We start from the raw sequence: 22235 nt of genomic DNA, 5'->3' as shown, positions 1-22235 counted from the left end.
AGCTATTAGGGAGGAGAAGAAATGAGGAGTGCGGTCTCAGGCCAGCCTGGGCAAAAGTACAATTCCCAACCTAAAAACAAACTAAAGCAAAAAGGTCTAGAGGGATGGCTCAAATGGTAGTGCACTTGCATAGCAAGTGCCAGGCCCAGAGTTCAAAATCCCAGTACTGGGGCTGGCAGAGTGGCTCAAGTGGTAGAGCACCTGCCTAGCAAGCATGAGGTCCTGAGTTCAAACCCCAGGGCTGCCAAGAAAAAGAAGTTCCCTCAATATCCCAGTACTGCCCACCCCCCCAAAAAGCAAAAGACTCTGGGTTCAATTACTAGTACCCCCACAAAAGACATACAGGTTGTAATAACATGCTATATAATATCAAAATGATTAGTTGGAATAGACTGGTATAACTTTAAAAAACAGTTTGGCAATCTATTAAGTCATTATGTGATATTGTATCTATTAACACAATAAATGTATTTATCATGTAAATTACAATATACTCAGTAAAGACCAAACGTGGAGAGAGATACATCATAAAGCCTTGTTATGAGGGAAAGTATTAAGAACTTAAATATCTGAAAAGTGATATGTGAAACTGGTGAAGATTTTTTTTTTGATAATAGGTAGTAAAAAAGTATTCCTCAGTTTTATACCCTGGCTAAAGAGCCTTCTGAAAAAGGGAAGAGTGAAGTTGGCATTTGGAGCTAGTTTTTTTGGAGATTGACAGTAGAGTGTCAAATTCTAGTTCTCATTAAAACCTTTTATGTCGGATCTACACATAATATTGAACTTCACAGATGGTTTTTCAAGTATCATGCCTTAATTATTTTTAAAGTTAGGTCACATTCCCTGATGACAAGGTCTGTGAATAGAGTCAACTGTCTAGCATATGCAATTCGGCCTCTTTGGAGCATGTGGACCATACATTTGGGAGCGTGCGAGGAAGAAAAATGGACAATGTGATGGATATCTTCGTTCCTTTGAGCTAGAATAACAAAATACTAGCAACTGGATAGCTTATACACAACAGGAATTTATTTCTCAGAGTTCTGGAGCCTAGGAAGTCCAAGATCGAGGTGCCAGCTGATGAGGTGTCTGGTATGTGTCTCTTCCTCACATGGCAAAAGGGACAAAGTCTCAAGGGCACTAATTCCATTGATGAGGCATAGCCCTCATGACCTTGTCACCTACAAATACCATCACTTTGAGGTTAGGATTTGAACATAAGAATTTTAGGAGGGTCACAAACATTCAGACCATAGCAGAGGACAAGTTAAAGAAGAGAGGAGTTACAGGGCTTTAATGTGAGAATGCTCCCAGGAGGGATCAAATTACCAGGTGTTTTCTATTCTAGTTTTAATCTTAACCAAAACAACAAGCCTCTGGTGAACTAAGCAAGCACATAACTGGGTTTACACCTTGGCCTGAGGGAAAGCTTGGGGGTGTAGAGATACAATTCTACTTGGGGCTACAGGGATGGATCATGGGGATGCAGGCTGATAATATGGTCCCATGACTGATTCTAGATCATACTGCATGGAATCATCTGAAGGTTATGTTACCTGATTCTTGTCTAGAGTTAGTGACCTGAAGCCACCTTGAAGAATATTTACTATGCAAAGAAGTTCTTTTTGTAGAAGGCCCTTGTATTTGATTTGAAGTGAGACTCTGCCACTGTTCCTTTAGAGGTGCTTAAATTTCATCTAAAATTTTTATACTTTATAAAAACATGTTTTCTCCCTAGAAGAAATATCTTAAAGTTCTTTCTTTAATTGTACATGAAAAACTTTCTTCATAATTCATAAGATTATATGGTCAGTATTTGCCAAAATCATATGAGCATTTCCTCCATATTCTAGAGCTCTTGGCCATTGCAACAATTAAAATAAAACAGCATTTTCCTCTAGTGACTCAACTTTTTAGAGCATGCTTTGTGTGTTAATCCAGAGTGCTATTTTTCTCTTCTGTATTTCCGTGTTTATATGGAAGGTTCAGGAGTAGAGAAGGAAGGCTAATCCACTATGGACATGTTGCCTCTAAGTCATAGTTTTGGCAAAACCTGCTGATGAGGGAGGGGTCAGTTAACTCATTATTGGTAGACATGATTTCGCTACTGTTTTCTTTACCTCTCTCCCTTACTTCCCCGGGCTGAGTTAATTGAGAGTAAGCCATTTTATTATCCATTTTAGAAACTGTATTTTAAAAAATGTCCTTGAAATTACTAACCCTATAATACAAAAATGATAAGTGATGTAAACAGGTAAACTGAATGACCTGGCCAAAGTCACAAATGACTCAAGTAGGTGGAGCAGGAATTTATGGCACTCTTCCTCCAAAAGGATAACTACGGCCAGGCTTTCCTGATACCTTATGTGTTGCCCCAGCCTTATATTAGTGCCTAGTTTAGATCATTGAAAAATTACATTTTAAAATAAAATTTACCCTTAAAAGTCATTGCCAAGCTAGATGTCAACAACTGCAAATAAGTTGTTGAGTTATACCCTGCCACAATTATGTTCCTATTAAGTCATGCTTCAGTTATGAGTTTTGCTATGCAGTGAAAAAATGTCACTAGCAATGAAGTTATAGAAATACCTAGTTGGTAGGGAAGAACTAGAAAAATTAATTTGGAATAGTCATTTCTTATAAATCTGCTAATTCTGTTCTGGTTCCTCAGCTGGTGATTAAAAATGTATTTCTTCTTACATGGTTTTCAGTGTGCAAATCAGAAATTAGGAGTCATGGGGTCACACATTATAGGGAATACTTAATGTTGAGGTGATGGCCCAGGGGTGCAGCTCAGTGATAGAGCACTTGCCTAGACTGCATGAGACCCTGGGTTCAATCCCGAGTTCCCCTGACCCCCAAAGCTGAGGCTCTATTATCTATATTAAGTTGCTAAAGATCATTCTGTGAACAAACTCTGAAAACAGAAAAACATCTTTTGTTTGCCATACTAAATCTTCGTAAGCCACTGTTTTGTAATTTCGGATCTTGCTGAGCAACATTCTGAAGGCTGTTAAGTTGAGACTTTTGTCTTTTTTGTTCTTAGCACACTCAAGTGTAGACACAATGCTCTGGAATGTTGATGGAGTAGCATTCTACAAGCTTTAATTTTTTTTTTTTGTTGCCTATTATGGAGAGAAGACCAGTAAATTAGAATGTTTGATTCTTTCTTCTTTATTTACCTTCCATTTGGAGTTCTGTTACAGAATAAAGGACTGTGTATTTTGTGGATGAATTATTGAGTAGGCAAATCAGGTTTCAAGATGTTGTTTTCTGACAGTGATTAATGATTAATTATCCAAGCTGGCATTAATAGAAAAACACTATTGTACTATTAAATTACTACATGGCCTGCCACTGTATCAGTGAACACCAAAAAGATTGGATCTGTAATAATTTAGATTTATAATGAAAATTGTACTCTCAAGTATGATTGTCTAAGCCGAGTTTCCTTTTTTAGCATTTTAGAGTACAGAGACATAAATATCTTCGAAATATCTCTCATATTCAATATTAGATTCAGAGGTAATTTGGAAGAGTTCTGGTACATTTAGTTTTCACCCAGTCATTCTCCTATGGTAACAAAGCAATCAATCATGGGCTTCAACTGTTACCAATAAGAACTAGTTAATTATTTGGATGAATGCCTATGCACCTTTTAAATGTGGCAAAAAAAAATGATTTTGAAGGTATCTTTTAAAATAAGGACTTATTTGAGAAAAACCATGGAAATTATTAATAGGAAAAAGTATTCTTAGGGCCAAGTGAAGAGACTCTTAAACTGGCTTTTGAAACAGAACGAATTACACCTTTCTTTAGTCAATGTAGAAAGAACTACCTTTCAGGGCCTGGCTTTGGATTTGGAAGTGTTTCTGCCTGGTCCAAAGACCTTTCCATTGCATGAAGCAATGTTCTTTGCTTTTTGACGGCCCCCATTGTTTGCCTTCTGTTTTAGGTATTTGTTCTGAACAACACATTGGGGGATGAAATATTATTTCAGACGATTTTTGAGACTGTTTCAAAGAGCACTGAACTCACTGACATTTTGGTAATTGCGTATGTTATTTCCTTACTTACTTTCAGTTTGATTAACAAGCTTAAACCTGGCATCATTAAGAAGATCAACAGGCTGTCCACACCAATAGCAGGTTTGGTAAGTAATAAATTATCTTCAAAACTAAGTTTCTTTGTTTTTAGTTTTATTTTATTTTTAGCTGACAAATTATTATCATACTATTTGTGGGGTACCGTGTATTATAATTCAGTTGTTCTACAGGACAGTAGGGTGACTATTGCTGGTAATAGTGTGCTGTACATTTCAAAATAGTGAAGAAAGAGAATTTTGAATGTCTCACTTCAAAACTAGATTTCTTTATCTTTGAAATGTGAAAAAGTGGGCATATAGATAGGTTCTCTTATCTGCAATTACTGTAGAAATAAGATTAGGGCTTTTTTTTCCCATAGAAAACATTTTTAGTGATGTCCTTGTATCTTTATTTCCTTTCTGCCAGGAGGCTTTTATTTATACTTCTTTATTTTTTGTTTGTTTTAATTTTTGTGCCTCCAACTACATATATTCCCTTCCTGGGAATACATTCACATACATACATACACACACACCCATATATAGATAGATATAGATAGATGTAGATATATAGATATGGGCTGTACTGTGGTTTGAACTCGGGGCTTGAGCTTGCTAGGCAGGTGCTCTACCACTTGAGCCATGTCTCCAGCCCATATATTCATATATGCTTTCTTCCACAAATGCATTTGTGTAGGTTCCATTCTTTCTGAAGCTCAGCCCTGAATATGCTGCAGTCAACCCAGACTGACAGGTGTTCACTAGTTATGTTTCTGTTGCTTCACACTTATGTATGACTCTCACTCAGCACACAAATCTTAAATGTGTTTTCAAAATAGTCAAGGCCAGGTACTCTTTTGCCTTATGGTGGGTTTCCTACTAGTGTCCTGTGTGATGTTGGACAAGTCACTGTCTTCTCTTTGTCATGGTCATGTCATCCATGAAATGACAGTGATGGTTCTCTAGATTACTTCTAGCTTTAAATTCAGATGTTATGTATGGAAAAATACCCCCCACTGTCATTGTATAGTTATCCTGATATTCAAGTCACTGGAGACACCAATAATAAAATGGGACTGGGTCTTGGTAAATAATTTATTATTAAATACAATTCATGGATTATTTTTAAAAAAGTGTTATAAATTCTTAAAAATCAGTGCTGATGAGAAGAGTCAGTTTAAAATTTTTACACTATACCTTGAAGTTTAAGACAATTAACAATGAAATAATGACAATTAGTAATGGAATATAGAAATGCACTGATTATCTTTGGAATATTCATTATGATTACAATACATTTGAGAAACTTCTGTTTGGCCATTCATGTGTATGTAGCTGTTAATGGCATAAATACTTATAGGTAGCAGTACCAAAATTTCTAGTTTTGCAAGATACATGAAAAGTTCATCAAAATTGAAACTGAGAAGAGTTTTGCAAAGTATTTATTATTGGAGAATGTCTGTCTAGGAGTCAGGCAGAAAAAGGTTTCATAGTTTTAGTCAAACATAAAGCTCCCACACCAATTGGTTCTAATATTAATTCCTTCCTCCTTACTACCTTGCCTCTATTCTACATCTGTCATGAATAGGTAGCTGACCTTATATTTTTATAATTTGGTTAGATACAAAGCCCATCACATATGTGTGTATATGTGTGTGTGTGTATATATATATAGGGGGTGGGTATATATATGTATATATGTAGAAATAAGGTTAGGGCTTTTTATGTACATATTTATGTATATATGTTCATATATGTGTGGGGGTCTGTACATATATACCCAGACATACATATATTTTATTTATAGTTTTCTAACAATATAGTTATAATATATTTGTTTTAAGGGATAAAGTTAATGAAGTTTGTTATTTGAAGTCTTTCTTGGTAGAAACACTCAATTTCATAAAGTAAATAAGCTTCATATGAGAATGACTTTTATAAGGCAATTTCTATGAAAACAAAAGTTTAAATTGTATTGGAATTTCTCTGTCATTTCAAATGTTGAGTTATTCTTAGATAGTTTAATATTTTGATTTTAAATAGTCGTGTCTTGAATCAATTACATGCATTTAAAATGAAATTAGACTTTGATCTCAAACACCAAACACCCTACATATTTGAAATGCTTGAATTATGGTGGTTTGTTGGACACTGTAGATTTTATTTAGTTTTCATTTTTTATTACTATTATTATCATTATTTTATTTATTTATTTATTTATTTTGGTGAGACTGGGGTTAGGCACTCTATTGTTTGTGTCACACCTCCAGCCCATTTTTCTCTGGTTATTTTGGAGATGGAGTCTCTCAGACTATTTGCCTGGGCTGGCCTCAAACTATGATTCTCCTTACCTCAGCCTCCTAAGTAGCTAGGATTACACGCATGAGCCACCGGTGCCCAGCTTATCCACTTTTCTGATTGTATGATTAGATGCAAGCACAAATACATTTTATTTTTAAGCCCAAAGACTTCTCCAAGTGTTTCTGTTTCAAGCATCAGACATTCCTTCCACTTTGGATTTTATCTTTAGAAACTAAAATGTAATGTATACCCAGTATATTAAATAGCATGGTTTTCCAAATACAAGACACTGAGCATTTTCAAGTGTATGTAGGAGCATAAGAGTGACATTAGCTGCAGAATGGGCTAAGCCACGTCTCACATGACTTCTGATTACTTGTCAAGAGAGTTATATTAGAATTCTCAAAGGATTCATTTCAAGTGTCAGTTAGAGCTCTGACATATATCTGGAAAGAGGGTCATTTATGAGGATTAAAATGGATAATACATAGAGTGTCTGACATACAGATATTCAGTGAGTGTGCTTTCTTTTAACAAATGGTCAAGGGCCTACTAGTTGAGGACTTTTCTAGTCTATAGGGATATATTGGAAGAGCAAGGATGGATATGGCTTCAAAGTGCGGGAAGGGGAAACACACAAATTAGTAAATGAGCAAGAAAGTACCATAAAATAAATGGCTTCAGAGAACTACAGTAGACTACTATCCCTACAAAGGTTATATCCAACTCATGAGGAGTTGTAATGGGACTACACCAGCTTTAATTGCTTGAGATAGGGGAGGGTCTTGAAAACTTTTTGCCTGGGCAGGCCTTGAACCAACATCTTCCTAATCTCTACCTTCTGTGCCCATCAGGGCATGCTTTTTGAACAGGAAAGCACAGGGATGTTTTTATACCAAGTCAGATGAACAGTGTCTTATTTTGAGGATTTAGCAGAAGACTCTCCGATTATTCCCATATTTATCTGTAGACATGGCCACTGTATTCTACCTGATTAATTTTTTCTGCCCCGTTTCCAATAGGAAATCTTTGGTGTCTCTTAGTTGAAGTTCCCGAGAGAGAAATCTGAAAGGACTAGGTTACCCTTTCTTTTCTTGCTATAGATATCATAGGCCAACCTAGTTGTCTTGGCCTAATGGGCAGTGGTCAGGAGCACTGGTTTCCTTTGGCTCATTCGGTTGAGGTGTGGTTGAAGTGGGTTCTGTGAAGGATGTTGGAGCAAGGTAGATATGCTTAGGCAAGTCAAATTCAGTAAGGATTTCTGTATAAAGGTATAGGCTGAGTGGTTATGGTGGTCTGTGTTTTCCCATCCATTACTCCTTCGCAAATTTTTTAATTATGCCTTTCCAGTTTTCCTGAGCTACCTACCATATGTGTTTAGCTTTTAAGCCAAAGTAAATTGATTTATCCTTGCAGATGGACCTGTGGCAAAAACATGGAATTTGCCCCCAAGAAATGGTAATGGAAGAGTTGTTTAGATGATTTAGAAATACATGCTGAGTTTGAAAGTCATGAGATCATTTTCTCTGGGAGGGCAATAACTATGTTCTCTTAGATTTTCCTACTGATAGGGCTTTTCTCACTTGACTGAATTTTATTTCATAAAGAAATCCATTCACCCTATCTTTTCTATTCTTCCTGTTTTTCACAAACCCATGTTAAAAAATTAATCCATCCTAAGACTTTGTTTTCCAAATACAAACTAGCTGTGTTTAATGTGGGTATGTTCAACACATAGAAACTCAAAACTAAAACTAAAACCCAGAGACACAGCCAAGATATCCTGGTTGTGAAAAGAGCTGTTGAGGCAGAATAATGTTTAGCATCTGATATGTTTGTGTGCATGAAATACAATGTGTAGAAACATGAGGCAAATTATTAGTGCTAAGATTTATACTCCTCTTGGACCCCTACTGATTTATTTGCATTTAGGTAAAGCAAGGTTTCTTCACCTCGGCACTGTTGACATTTTGGGGCACATAAGTCTTTGTGAGGAACACTGCCCTGTTCTTTGTAGAATCTTCAGTAGCATTGCTGACCTTGACTCACTAGATGACAGTGGCACTCTCCCTTCCCACCATTTGTGACAGCTGAAAGTTTATTCTGGCATTGCCAGTGACCTCTGTGGGATAAAATGGTTCCTGATTGAGAGAGCCACTGAGCTGAAACATCAAGAAAATAACCACTAGGACTCTACATGGTTCGTCTGCTGAGTGACTGATCAATCTACTTGCATTTTCCATTTCATTTGTTATTTCTCTTTGAAAAGCAGTGGTATTTCAGAAAATTTGGTTGCAATCATTTGTTTGAACATTTGTGTCTATTAGTAGGCTCAATGGAAAGAAATTCTTAATATATCCATATTTGCATAAAATATGGCCTAAATATGAACATCTTTTCTATGAAGAATTACTCTTTTAGATTACGGTCACGGGCGAATATGTAAGGCAGGACATAGAGGCAGGCCTCATTCAGGAATGCTGTAGAATGCAGGAAATGGGCAAAGATCTGAGCTGGCTTATGCAGCTGGATGTGTCAGTTTCTCTCAAGATAGTTAAGGAATGAAGCAAGTCTATGTGTCCATTCTTGTGCCATTTTCTGGAACGTTATTAGTAGTTAATGTTCATATGCCTGTGTGAAGTTACTCCTGACTCTTCCACCTTCACTTCCTACATACCTGAGTGTTAGTAGTGTGACCTACTGTGTGCTGAAGTCACTTGGTGGAACATGTGGTCATTCCTTTCCAGCAGCTATAAAAGTCTTGAGAGGGATCTGCTATAAATTTGAAGTAATTCTGCCTAGGTCCTTGTCATGTGCTTTTCTAAAAACCATCCCCATACAGTGACTGTTTATCCCATTTTTTTCCCCTTTAGGAAGAAAGGGGAAATCTGTGGGCACTGGAGTTTGTGGGCACTTCCCTTAAGTAAGAGACCTCAAAGTGGTTTCTTTTTTGGGGGAAAAAAAAGCCCAATTCTTTTTCCTCTGCTTCTCATCTAGGTTGAAATAATGTAAGAAGTACAAATACAGTTACTATTTTCATTCAAGGGTAGTATGTTTCTGGGTAGGAGGCATGAATGAATCTTGTATGGCTGAAGAGAAAATACTTAGGGAATATTAGATTGTGATTCAGATGAGTCACAGGAATGAGCAGACCACATATGCCTTGCTTGAAAGAGTAGTAAAGCTGAGCGAGCTCTGTGCTGGGTCAGACCCAGCATGTGTCTTGAGGGAGCATCTCTCTAGAGGTGAGAAGAAATGCACATTTGTGGATGTATTTGGGTGTCTTAGAATATAAGATGCTGATAAGTGGAAGCATGGAAAGAGATGGAAAGATGGCATTGTGAAGCCAGTGTAATAGCTACGTAAAGGTGAGTAATTGTTTCTTCTCCCATTTGTCATTTTGTAGCTGACTTTGTAGATTAGGTTGAGGAGATCTATCTAAGAAAATGGGGACAGGCTTCTGCCAAGTAATTCCTCCTTGATCCATCATCCTCACCTTAGCCATAAGAGCGGCATTCTTAATGGAGCTGATTCTGATGCACTGTCTCCATCTTTAGATGATGTCCATCCATCTTTGTAGGCTAGGGAGGGTATGAAGAGAACAGCGCAAAGGCCCCTTCCATACCCTGCTTTATACTCATGTCCGACTCTGCTTCCCTTTTCCTGTTTTTGATTTCTTTACATTCAATGATAATGAAGGCTCAAAAAGTATTTTTTTGGTGGGGGGAGCAGGACTGGGGTTTGAACTCAGGCTTCATATTTACAAAGCAGGTGCTTTACTACTTGAGCCACACCTCCAATCCAGACAGCTCTATGTTTCTATGAAATATCATGCTCTTTAATTTGTATTTCTCACAAATCACAAAATTGTCTTGGAACAATTTTATATCTATTACAACAGACCTTAATGTTTCATTGAGTTAAAAGATAGATTTTTGTCTTTTTCCCCCTGTTTCTAATAGAGGCTGAATGTGAGATGATATCAATAAACTTGATTAAAATTGTTTGTTTGGCTTCATTATTAAACTATACTGAAGAAATGCCCCACCCAAACTACTTTTATAAGTTTTATAACTTTTCCTCAAACAGTAAAACTTAAACTATTCTTTCCGTACTATTTTTGTCACTTTCACTATTTTAAAGCAAATCATGACCTGCTTTTTTATCTAAATGTAGTAGCATTACTATTATTAATTTATTATTGTGCTTATATCAGAAATTATAGCATGAAAGCCAATCATTTACCGAAACTAAGGTCACATTATACATTGAAAGTGACAATTTCCATTATTGTATATTAATATAAGTGATTTTTTAATAATGTGTATTTTAGTGGAATTTCTGTATAAAGAAACTTCTGTATACAGAAATACACCATGTATATATTGTCCAGTATAAGTGTGGTGAATAGACTGGGGGTTGTACATTGGTTTTCTTCAAGGTAACAAATGTTAGATATAAATATCTGAGAGCCTTAATACTCCCATAAATATGTCATAAATAAGCCAAGGATGGTTGAGTTATTTATAAAGTACTCTTGGGAGATTTCCTCAAGCCTTCTTGTCTCTGCTTGTCTCCTATTTCCAATTAGAGATAGCAGTCACCAAGAGCGGAAACTTAAAAACTTTGTGTCAACCTTGAAGTTGTTTCCATTACCCTTGCAGTGGAGTAGCGCTGCAGAGCAGGAAACTCCTGTTTTCTTTCTCCCACAATCTCTTAATCATGGTGCTGGTACAAGTTTAGGAGCTCTTCCCTCCATTTCCCAAACCTGCTTGTTTTTAAATTTCAGATCAACATTTACATGTCAAGTTTCAGCCTGGAGGACAACTTTTTTTTCTTTTGGACATTAATGAATTAGAATTGCTAAGGCAACACTGTAATTAACTTATAGAGTTAATAGTACTTGATTAAAAAATATTGATTCAGTATTTGCATAGGATTATATCAGATACCACAGTTTCATTCAAATAACCTTGGACCAGTTCTTTAGGTACCTTTTGTTATGTAGAAATCGCGAAAGGAGCAAATGAGGTCGATAAGAAAATAGAATCCCTGGCGTAAAACTGGTAGGAAGCACTGGTCCCTTGAGGTGTCTTAGGCCCATTACTGACCCTAGAAATGTTTACGGAATGCCTACTACATATCAACTACTATTCTAGGCACTTGGGACACAGCTGCAAAAGAGGCAGAGAAAGTTCCTCCCTCATGGAGCTGACAATCCAGCGGAGTGAGATGAGCTCACAGTCAGTATCAATAATGTCCTGACAGGTGCCAATAATTACAGTGAAGAAAATGCAGTACCTCATCAGTGGCAAGTAATTACATGGAAAAATAACATAAGCACGTAAAGAATGACTGGGTGTGTATGAGAAGCACTTTGGAGAAGCTGCTCCGGGAGTCTTATTTCTGAGTTGACATTCGATCAGGGGTCTGCAGGAAGGGGAAGTGAACTCTGGGAAGGAATGGAGACAGGTGGGAATTTTCTAGGCCAAAGGAAGGGAGCAGGGGCATCAGCAAGGACTGGGAATCTGACCGAGTGACATGAAGAGGTGGTGACCGAAGCTGTAGGAGGCTTCATGGACTTTGGTGAGTAGACTGCTTTTTACTCAGAGTATGATGAGGATTCATTGGATATTTTGAGAATTTGTTGTTACCAGGTTATTGGCTGCTCATTGCAGGATTCTCTTGAGGAACAGCAATGCCAAGCCTATATTCTTCCATGATGACCATGACATAGGTATCCTGCAGGCAGAATGGGAGACTATGGGTTCCTGGGGCTCTTGTTGTCTCCCTGACTTAATGTCCCTTTCATTTGTCACTTGTTATTTTATACATTTATATCACCAACTTTCCCCTTTTCAATATCTGTCTTGACTCTTGCACAGTAGTATTTCTGGTTTTTGTTTTAGAGCTAGGTTCCTGCCTGATATCCTGGTTTTCATTGTGCCTCTTGTGTCAGTTTTTGGGGTGAGGTATGATTGGAGTCTAAACAAAGAGATTGCAGTAATCTTGTCTGTTATAGGCAGGATGTCTCTGGCTAGACATAAGTTGATCCAATACTAGTTTGGATCTCACCTGAAGAGTAGAAAGTAAAAAGTACAAAGATGTGGGATGGATTATTGCTATTTTCTGCAATTGGGAGGCTTTGCTTATTAAAAAAAGTCAATTATTCAGGTGAAGGGTTAAGCTATAATATGCTTCATTGATTTCTCCTACCCCTTTGGGTTCTGTGTCTTACAACAACCCCTAATTTGTACATTAATACTGTAGAAGGATGGTTTATTCTTGGCAACATGACAGTAAATCAGTACCATTTTGGCTAGTTTAAGTACAAATGAATAAAATATTGATGAAAAATACTCTGAATAGGCCCAGATCGCTAAAACAGGTGTTTATCAGGAATAGATTTTAACTATATTTTAGTTGAAAAAGATCACGGGAGGCCAGAGTGGCTCTATGTGGTCTACAAAGGTAATCTTGCATTTTGAGCCTTTATCTATGACCCTTCCCTGACAAGACAACAGGATTTTCAAATTCAGATTCTTCTGAATTTGGCTGAGTCTTTTTAAACCCATAGTCATCCTCCTGTGAGCTATGGAATCAGCCCCTTTAAACCCATAGTCATCCTCCTGTGAGCTATGGAATCAGCACCACCTGGTACATGATCTCAGCTGGGGGCTTAATAGATGCTACAATAAAAAGTACCTACACCTGAATAAGACAGTCAATGACTTCTGTTCATTTACTGAGCCCTTACTATGTGCTAGAAACTCTGCCAATCACATTACATCTACTTTCTCACTACAATTGCACATATACCTGGCTATCCTTGCTTTATAAGGTCAGCATTACTAGTGAAAGTTTGAGTAATGATTGGCCATACCTGAGTCCAGCTTCTAATAAGGGAAGACTCAGACAACAAGACCTTTTCTCCCAGGAGGTGTGGTTGCTGTGGTAGGTAGAATAATTATCTTCAGAGATGTTTGAATTGCAGTCTACAGAAACTGTGAATATTTTACAAGACCGGGAAGTTTTAGGTTACAGATAGGATTAAGGCTGCTTATCAATTGACTTTAAGATAAGTAGAGCATCCTGGATGATTCAGACAGGCCCAATGTAATCACAAGTGTCCTTATAAAAGGAAGAGGGCTTGAGAAGTTGGAGAAACACAGACTGCAATGTGAGGACTCAGCCTGGTGCTACTTTTTTCAAAGATGGAGAAATGAAACAAGGAGCCAAAAACTGGAATAATGAACCAAGGAATGTAGGTGGACTCTGGGAGCTGAAACAGAAAAGCAATGGGTTCTCTCTAGAATGCAGCAGAAGGAACTTAGCCTTGTGGACACCTGGATTTTAGCCCAGTGAGACTGACTGGTTTTAGATTTCTGACTTCCAGAATTGTAAGATAAAATTGTGTGCTAGCAATCTCTTACAGCATCAATAGGAAACAGGGGTGAAGAGCATAGATTCAAGAATTACCCTTCTGTATTTGACTCCCCAGCTCCATATTCAGTGTACGATCTTGGGCAGAGCACATAACCTTGTAAGCCTCAGTTGTGTGTAAAATGGGAACACTGAGACTTCACAGATTTTTGATGAGAATTTGAATAAAATAGTTTGTGTAAAGTATGGTTACCTGGCGTAAATTAAGAACTCAGTAGATAGCTAGTCTAGTAGACTAGTAGAAAACTAGTCATTAGAAGGGCTGGTTGGGATGATGCAAGAACTGCACAATGCCATGTGAGAGGCAAGAAACATTTAAAAGAGGAGATGTAAGGATCGGGGAGCATGTGAGGAGTTTGAGATGGCAGAGCTGTCCAAGTAGCTAAGGGGCTCTTGTGGGAGCGAGAAGAGTGAGTTCACCTTAAGTAGGTGGATTTAGATCAATATAAAACTAGAGGGAGGGAGTCTTGGGGCTTCTGTGACATAGAAATGACTAAAAATGAGGCAAGTCTGGAGCTGGGAAAGTTTGGACAATGGTTAATGATCCAGGCACAGCATCTGTGAAAGTGATTCTGAAGTGGGGGGCTTACAGGGGGACGACAGAAAGCTGCAATTCTCAGCTGGCTCTCAAGTTGTGCCATGTACTTTTCCTTTCTTAAATTTACTTCATTGCTTCTTAAAATCTCTTTGAGAATTACGATGATGTGTTTTCTTAAAGCAATTGCTTGTTTTACATTGGATCACAGAACATGGATAATTTGAGGATGGAACTTCTTAAATATGTATTTCAGCACTTTTTTTTTTTTAAGGAGTAGGTGAGTTTTAGAATGACTTCATTTGATGTGAGGTTTAATTTGAATAACATGCAAAGCTGTCACTTTATTCATGTTGCAGTTTGACAAAGCCAGTCATTGCTTCTCTGCAGCTATGGTAACTTGAGTTAATTAAACCTTCCAGTAAATAGCCTTTACCAGAGCACTCAGTCCTCCTTCCCTTGACTTTCTGTTGCCCTGACTTGCCAACTCTGAACTCTGCCTCACTTGTTTAGTGGTTTTTGCTCCTGCTGTGCCAAGCATTGCTGGCAAAAAAATCAGTTACCACACTGCTGGCGTCCTTACTGTGTATAATCTCCTGGGCCCTCTCTGCTACCTGGCTTTAAGCTTTCCTATTTGGTCCCTATTTCTATTTTCATATGTTACAAAGCTTTACCACTGTCTTTGTCTTCAGCTCCTTTTCTATGAGGTATGACCAATTTTTTTTAAATGAAGGAACTTTTTTTTTAATGGATGAAGAGGGGCATGGTGGCTCATACCCATAATCCTAGCACTTGGGAGACTGAGGCAGGAGAACTGTGAGTTTGAGGCTAGCCTTGGCTACATAATGATAACCTGTCCCAAACCAAACCAAACCAAAATGTTGAGACTAGTTGCTTATTTTCCTCACAAACAAAATTGGATTTCTGATGACTGTTGATGTGTGTGTTATAAAAATGGTAGGTGTTAGTTGATGCGTTAAACATTTCATACATATCTTTTTATCTAAACCATAATATAAGGGATGGATTCTCCAGGATAATAAATTAAAAAACTAGGATCAAATTGTGACTTAACTGCTCTAATGGAAATTGAATAATTAAACTGCAAATTTGGATATATTTTAGCTACCCGGATACTTAGGAGTTGCTTTAAAATAACTTTGACTGATAGTATCATAAGAATGGACTTCTACTAGTGAGCTCCATAATTTGTAGGTGACTCCTGTGCACACTGAAGAGAGACACTGTTGTGGGTCTTATTTGATAATATTCTTCTCACTTTATTTGCCAAAATCCTGCTGTCTCCAAAACCTCAAGTCATCTGGAGATAGTCTCCCCGTGTGGGCTGTGATTGAGCAGGTCTGGGGTGGAGCTCCAGCTTCTGCATTGAAACCGGCTCCCAGGTGAGACCGGTGCTGCTGAGCTGTGGAACTTGCTTTGAGTAGCAAGTGGCTAGGGCTGCTGTTCTCCAGCCTCACCTGAGGGACGACTGTGTGACCCCATCTTGTGTTCTGAATGGCTGATTGGGAACAGTTATTCTAATGCATGGACTCTTCTTCAAATGATGCCTGTGCAACCTCAGGATTACTTACTTGTAACATTTTTGGCGTTGTCATTTCCAGGGGTAAAGAAGGCAGGGACTTTGGTGCTGCATCATGAATAAGAAATGTAGGTCACTGAGTCTCTGGGCTCCCCATTTAAATCACTGATCTACATCTTCAGGTTCAGTGTTTTTTTTTTTTTTTTTAAATAAGATTTTATTTAAAGTAGTCCTGTGCCTGTACTGGGGATTCCAGGACAAAGTAGTCATGAGAAGGGTATTTGGTTAACTGATGAGGAGTACTTTCAGGCCATGTCTCCTGGGAGCTTTGGTATAAACTTTGCAAGGCTCATAGGTCACATCCCTGTGAACATGGCTTCACTCATTTTCAGAATTAGTTAGGATTTTGATCTCACTTTTTTGGGCTTGTCTCTATTATAGGACTCACTTTTATTTATAACAGTTCTTGACCTCGTCTGCTTAAGAGACTTTTATAGAAATAGGTCTTACTGGTTTGATCTTATGACTGGACATTTCCGTAGTTAATGTGAGGTGCCATAATGCAGACTACTTACTCATCACACTTGAAGTTTTATCACTGAAGACTTTTTTTTTTAATCCTTCAAGTAAAAGTGAAAGTGTCTTGGGGCATGGTAAGAGCACAGGTGAGATAGAATACTTAAATGAGGATATGGACTTTAATATAATTTGGAGTGGAAGAGGAAAAAGTCCAGAGCACAATTCCATTTATGTAAATTAATCTATACACACAGCATTTAACAAAGAACGTTTATATTTTTAAACATGTTAGAGAAGGCACCTTTTAGAAATAATGTGAGGTGAAATTCATATACTATAAAACTAACCATTTTGAAGTTAATAATCCAGTGAGATTTAATATATTCACAGTGATGTATAACCACTGAACATTTTAATACTTCAAAGTAAAACCTCTTGATCATTAAGTAGTTTCTCCTCATTTTCTCCTCTGACCAGCCCCAGGCAACCACTAGCCTGCATCTGGCTCTAAGGACTTAGCCCATTTTGGGATATTTCATGTAAGCGGAATAGGTGACCTCTGAGTGCTAATTTCTTTCACTTAGCATAATGTTTTCTAAGTTCATCCACATGATACCATGTCTTAGTATTTCATGCATTTTTATTGTTGGATAATTATTGGTGTAGGCTATACTGCAACTTGCTTATCCACTGATTTTTTAATGGAGATATGATCTGTTTCTACCTTTTGACTGTTGTGAATAGTGCTGTTATTAGTGTGAATGTACATAAACTTATCTGAGGATCTTCTCAGTTCTTTAGTACATATATCTAGAGGGAAGTCACCTGTTAGTGGAAAGGGATAGAAGTGAGTGTGGGAATGTGGGCTGAGAAGGAAATTAGTAAAATCACTAAAGGAGAGAGCCCTTATGCTTGTTGGTAAGAGCTTCCTAAAATAGGTCTGACTAAATCATCTCTGATAAAAGACCAAGAAAATGTACTAAAATGAAACAAGAATATTCTACTGGATAAATGCTTTTAAAAGGTTGAAAGGCTCTGAAGGGGAGATGTCAGCAAAGACCAAGTTTACCCATAGGCCTGGTGTTACAATGTTTGTGTTGGCCTAATAACTATCCTCATAACTATGGTTTCAGGATTTACAATGAAGGCAGAGTTGAGACTCCATCAAAATGTATAATTGTATTTCCTCAAAATTGGACAGTAATGGGAGGAGATAGAATGTGATCTCACATTTGGGGCCAGGGTATGTGAGAGCTGCACTTTTTCCTTCCCCTTCTCCCTCCAGAGATGCAGCATCTTAGCACTGCAGGGTCGGGGGGTAAGAAGTTTCTAGAGCAGGAATGGGAGGCTTGAATAGGAGGCAGATCATCAGGATGACATGGAAGGAGATCTTCCAGGTTTTAGGTATCTCCGACCTATTGTCAATGGCTGGTCTTCACTGTCACTTATTACTTCTTAGCTCCCTGCAGTTTATGGTCACTATGGACACTATTTGATTGTCGTTCTTTGGGTAGCTTTCATCCTTGCCTGATTTCAGCTTTTCACAGTACCTGGCTCTCCCTTCTTGAAACTCTCGTGCCTTGTGTTCCACAATGCTATTCTTTTCTTCTGATTTCTCTGGATGCTGGATTGTTTCTCTTCCTTACCTTTCTTTGACTGCCCTTTAAGTACAGAGTTGATTGTGAATCCTTCTTTATCTGCTTTTCTAAGAAGGCTTATCTGCAACCTTAAGTTCAACTATTGCTAATGTGGCTTGACTCCTCACATAGTACTTTTTTCCTCAAACCATATTTTAAGATCAAATATTTTTCATGGGCTTTAAACCTAATTTACTGTTGACATGGATATCTCTGTATATTTTTCTAATCCAAACTAATGACTATTCTGAATTTTTTGTTGTAGAAGTGTTATGGTAGCCAGCTTCCACAGTGAATCTCACCTTCTGAAATGTAGAAATTGTACCCAGTTAACCAGGTGATATACTTAATTGTAGATCTCCTTACTGTTCTAGTGAGAATTCCAGAGTGCTGAAATGCTGTCTACATTCCTCTTGCTGATTATGGCAAAAACATGAGAAGAAAGTGAAGAATAGACTGATAAACACTAGGGACACAGGAATTGCTGCTATTGACAACCATCCAGCCTCTCGAGTCAGTAAATGTTGCTGGAATTGAGACATAGTTAGGCATAGATCAAATTCAGAGCATTGGCAGGAATACAAGGTGTAATGATGGAGTTGAGGGTGTGGTTGTAAAATCCTTGAAATTCCTAGAAAGATCAAGGCAGTGCCTGAGAGATCTCAGCCCAGCAATGGCTTCTAAGAAGCATTAAGCTCTTGTCCACCATCTTCATCTTTTCAGAAGACCAAAGTAGAGAAGGGCTTCTCTTGATATCTGTTGATGTGGCTTTTATCTAATGGAATGAGACCCAGTAAGATTATAGAAGTTCTATAATATCTTTGAGAGAATTGTACTTACAGAAACACTGACAGCTTAGACTAAAAGACACAGAATTATAAAATTAAAGGAGGCTTTTAGTTCCTCTAAATTTCTGTGGGAAAGATAGTAAACCAATTCAGAAAGCTACACAGCTGCAAATGCAGGCAATTTTCTAAGGAAATAAGGTGATTTTTTAGAATGGAAAGAAGGTTCCAGAGGGTGGAGCCAGGAACCATGAAGAAGTTTTCCTTTGTCTTGGGTCCTAATGAAGGAACTACCAGACTGTGCCTTGCAGAATTTCTGTGGACCAGTGACTCCTGTGTGCCTTTAATTTCTCCACACTTTGATCTGGAATGTCAAAGTGGTTGTGCTACACCTGTTCTTGCATTACATGTTGGGAGAGAGAGGGTAGGCAACTTTTTACTTCACTGGCAGTCAGGTTGTACTTAAGGAATTGGCCTCATTCACTCCTGGATCTGACTTAGATGGTGAGATTCTGGAGTCCATCTTACTTTGTAAAGGGATGAGAATTTCAGCAGACTTTGGGAGGGAGTTCATAAATTTTGCATGTGGGCAAGACATGATTCATTGGTATCTAGGGTGAAATGTGGCAGCCAATCCTTAAGTACATCCTCAATGATTCTCACCTGGTATTTATGTTCTTGTGGAGTCTTATTGAATAGGGATGACCTATGTAACTGATAGAACATTGAGGAAATGATTGAATGTGACTTCAAAAAGCTAGGACATACAATAATGCTGTCTCTTGGGTCACTGCCTATATCAAATAGTCCTATGGAGATGGCCATTTGATAAAGAACTGAGGCTTCCTGTTAAAAACCAACCCTGATTTGCAAACCATATGAGTGAGCCACCTGGGAACAACGCCAGGCCCAGGAAAACTTTCAAATGACTCCAATCTGGACTGACTTCTCAACTACAGCCCAATGAGGGGTCCCCCTCAAGTCAGAACCATTCAATTAAGGTTGGTCCTACACTCAGGACACTCTAAAACTGAAATTACAAATATGTATTGTGTTCAGTGGTTAAGCTTTGGGATAATGTGTTAGGCAGCTGTAGAGGTACTATAGTGAACCAATACAAACCTGGGAATCTTTGTAGATTTTTTGTGGCTTCATCCTGCCTTAGTTGATAGTAAGCCCTGCTGTTTTTAATCATTAATCAGGGTACAGAAGAGGGTAGAGAGAGTGAAAATTTCAAGCCATTTACTTTTTCTGTTTATATAGTGTCTGTCTTTGTTCAGTCACAGAAACATTTTAAATTGAAAGGAACTCTTAAGATACTTCTAGGGTTCATCATTTTTGGTTTGTTTTTGAGAAGTCACTTTTGGTTCCGAAAGTGTAATGATTATACATGTATTTTATGAAAGTTGGCTATCAAATATTTGTATGATGACTTGGGGTAGGAAAAGGTTGGCTTGTTTCACTTTGCAGTGAGGTATTTGCCTTTGGTAATGGGTTATAGGTCCACATACTACTTATTGCACAGATTGGGATAATAGGATCACAAAGGTTACCTAATTTTTCCAATCCCACATACTTGATTAGTGGCAGAGCTAACTTGAGCCTTGGCTACCAGTCTGATTAGATAGGATTTGTTTCAGTTTCCTGTTTATCTTTATTCTTGGTAGTTCCAAATGAAAATCATTCCACTAAATGAGGATGAAATGTTTTCCTGTTACTATGTTGAGCTGGGTGTGGCTTCTTGATGTTTCAACAGACATGAAAATTTTATCATTTTGTATATCCCCTGGGGCAACTTTCTGCTTGGGTCCTTAAAATTGCAAAGAAAAACAACAACAAAAAAACTTACCAATGGGCTCAAGTCCAGTAAAGCATGATGTAGGTTACAATACTGATTATAGTACAACTTGGTCCTGCTAGATAGGCTATGTGTGAATTTATTTACAAAGTTTTTTTTTTCTGCTTTAAAATTGAGTGCTATTGAACTATTTAAAAGGTGTTCTTTTTTTTGGTTAATATCATATTAATTGTATTTTTTCTTGAGCTTTGTTTCTGATTTAGTCACATTGGATTTTAAGTGGTTTCTCTCTAAATACTTCTATAGGTTTTAGGAAATGTATGGCTTTATCCTTATCAACCTGTACATATTAACCAGGTGAATGCTATTATGTTTTTGTAAAATACATGAATTGTTTTTACTCTCAGTTATTTATAAACATTAAATTTGAGTTTAACTTTGTTTTAGTATTTTGTGATTTTTGGGGGTGTTCAGGATTGGAAAAGAATCTTGCACATGCTAGGCAAGTGCTCTACCACTGAGCTACACCCTCAGCTTGATACTCTATAAGTCAGATTAAATTGGTAGGAATTCTTCATTAGCATATTTTTCCTATTTTGATATGCAATTTGCTTCCTGTCAAATTTGGAGTACTGGTATACCAAACCATTTTTTCCTTGGGTACTCATCAGAGGGCCAGTTTTAGAACCATCCGTTTGTCTCATCTGATAATTACAAATAGTATAATTTTTTGAAATTGTGAGCTTTCTATAAAATTATCACTGTGTTTGTCCTGGAATTTTGCCAATAAATTATTTCTCCCTTTTCTATATAAAGTCAAATTAAAGTTACAGTCAATGCTTCTCATTGAACTGTTCAACTTTTGATTTACCAATTTCTTTCATCTTTGGAGTCATCTCATTTAAAATGATTTGGGAACTTAAGATTCTATCTAGGGAGTTCACACTGACGTTTACTAATGGCACACTGGAACAATGTCCCATCTCTGCAATTATTTTTTAATGTCCTTTCCTTTGCAATCAGTGTTACTTTTCCCCAAGACCCCTTATTCTCCAAAGGAAGCTAAGCTGTTAACCTTGCCTCTTCACCTCTCATTCCTTTTTCTAATCATTCCCTCTGCCTACCATGGTGACTCTTCTTCCTATGGGAATGACTTTCTTAGCATGGGAAAGAGTAATTGCTTTCTCCAAGTGGCAGGTTGTCTGGTGTGTGAATGTCTGAATGTCAGCTTGGGGTTGGGGTAGGGGTGATGTTTCAGGGAAGTTCACACCACAGCATTGGTGTTGCCAGTGTGCTTAAGCAGATGAGTGTGTGTTGGCATGCAAGGAAGATATTCCCTTACCCAGAACCCAAAAAGCAAAGGCAAAGACCCCACATAGGAGCATCAAACTCGGCCCCATAAAGTGCTTTGTTTCTTAAGAGTAGTAAAGATGAAGCCTAAGCTAATTCTGGTAAGCAAAGTGTGTGGCTGAAATGCAGCTGACTGTAAAATAAAATATACTGTGGTTCCTGTTTGGGCAGCAGTTTATGTTCATGAAAAACATTGGTTTGTGAATGGAGGATTTGGGTTTTGAAATTAGATATGAGGGCAGC

At 37.7% G+C, this 22235-nt stretch overlaps 1 protein-coding gene and 1 non-coding gene across 11 annotated transcripts in view; both read left to right on the top strand.

The window, feature by feature from the left end:
• Positions 1-22235, top strand: part of Lmo7 (LIM domain 7) — a 185880-nt gene that overhangs the window by 68914 nt on the left and 94731 nt on the right. For all 10 annotated transcript variants that reach the window (XM_074043205.1, XM_074043208.1, XM_074043207.1 and 7 more), the window contains exon 3: positions 4084-4153. In XM_074043205.1, coding sequence (XP_073899306.1) covers positions 4084-4153 — 70 coding nt within the window. The remainder of the gene's footprint in view (positions 1-4083; positions 4154-22235) is intronic.
• Positions 175-247, top strand: Trnaa-agc (transfer RNA alanine (anticodon AGC)). Its single transcript has one exon. It is a non-coding gene; the product is annotated as a tRNA-Ala (tRNA).

This window comes from Castor canadensis, chromosome 10 (genome assembly GCF_047511655.1).
Source record: "Castor canadensis chromosome 10, mCasCan1.hap1v2, whole genome shotgun sequence".
Taxonomy (NCBI): domain Eukaryota; kingdom Metazoa; phylum Chordata; class Mammalia; order Rodentia; family Castoridae; genus Castor; species Castor canadensis.
The sequence above is the reverse complement of the archived record's forward strand: the minus strand, read 5'-3'. Positions and strand labels throughout refer to the sequence as shown.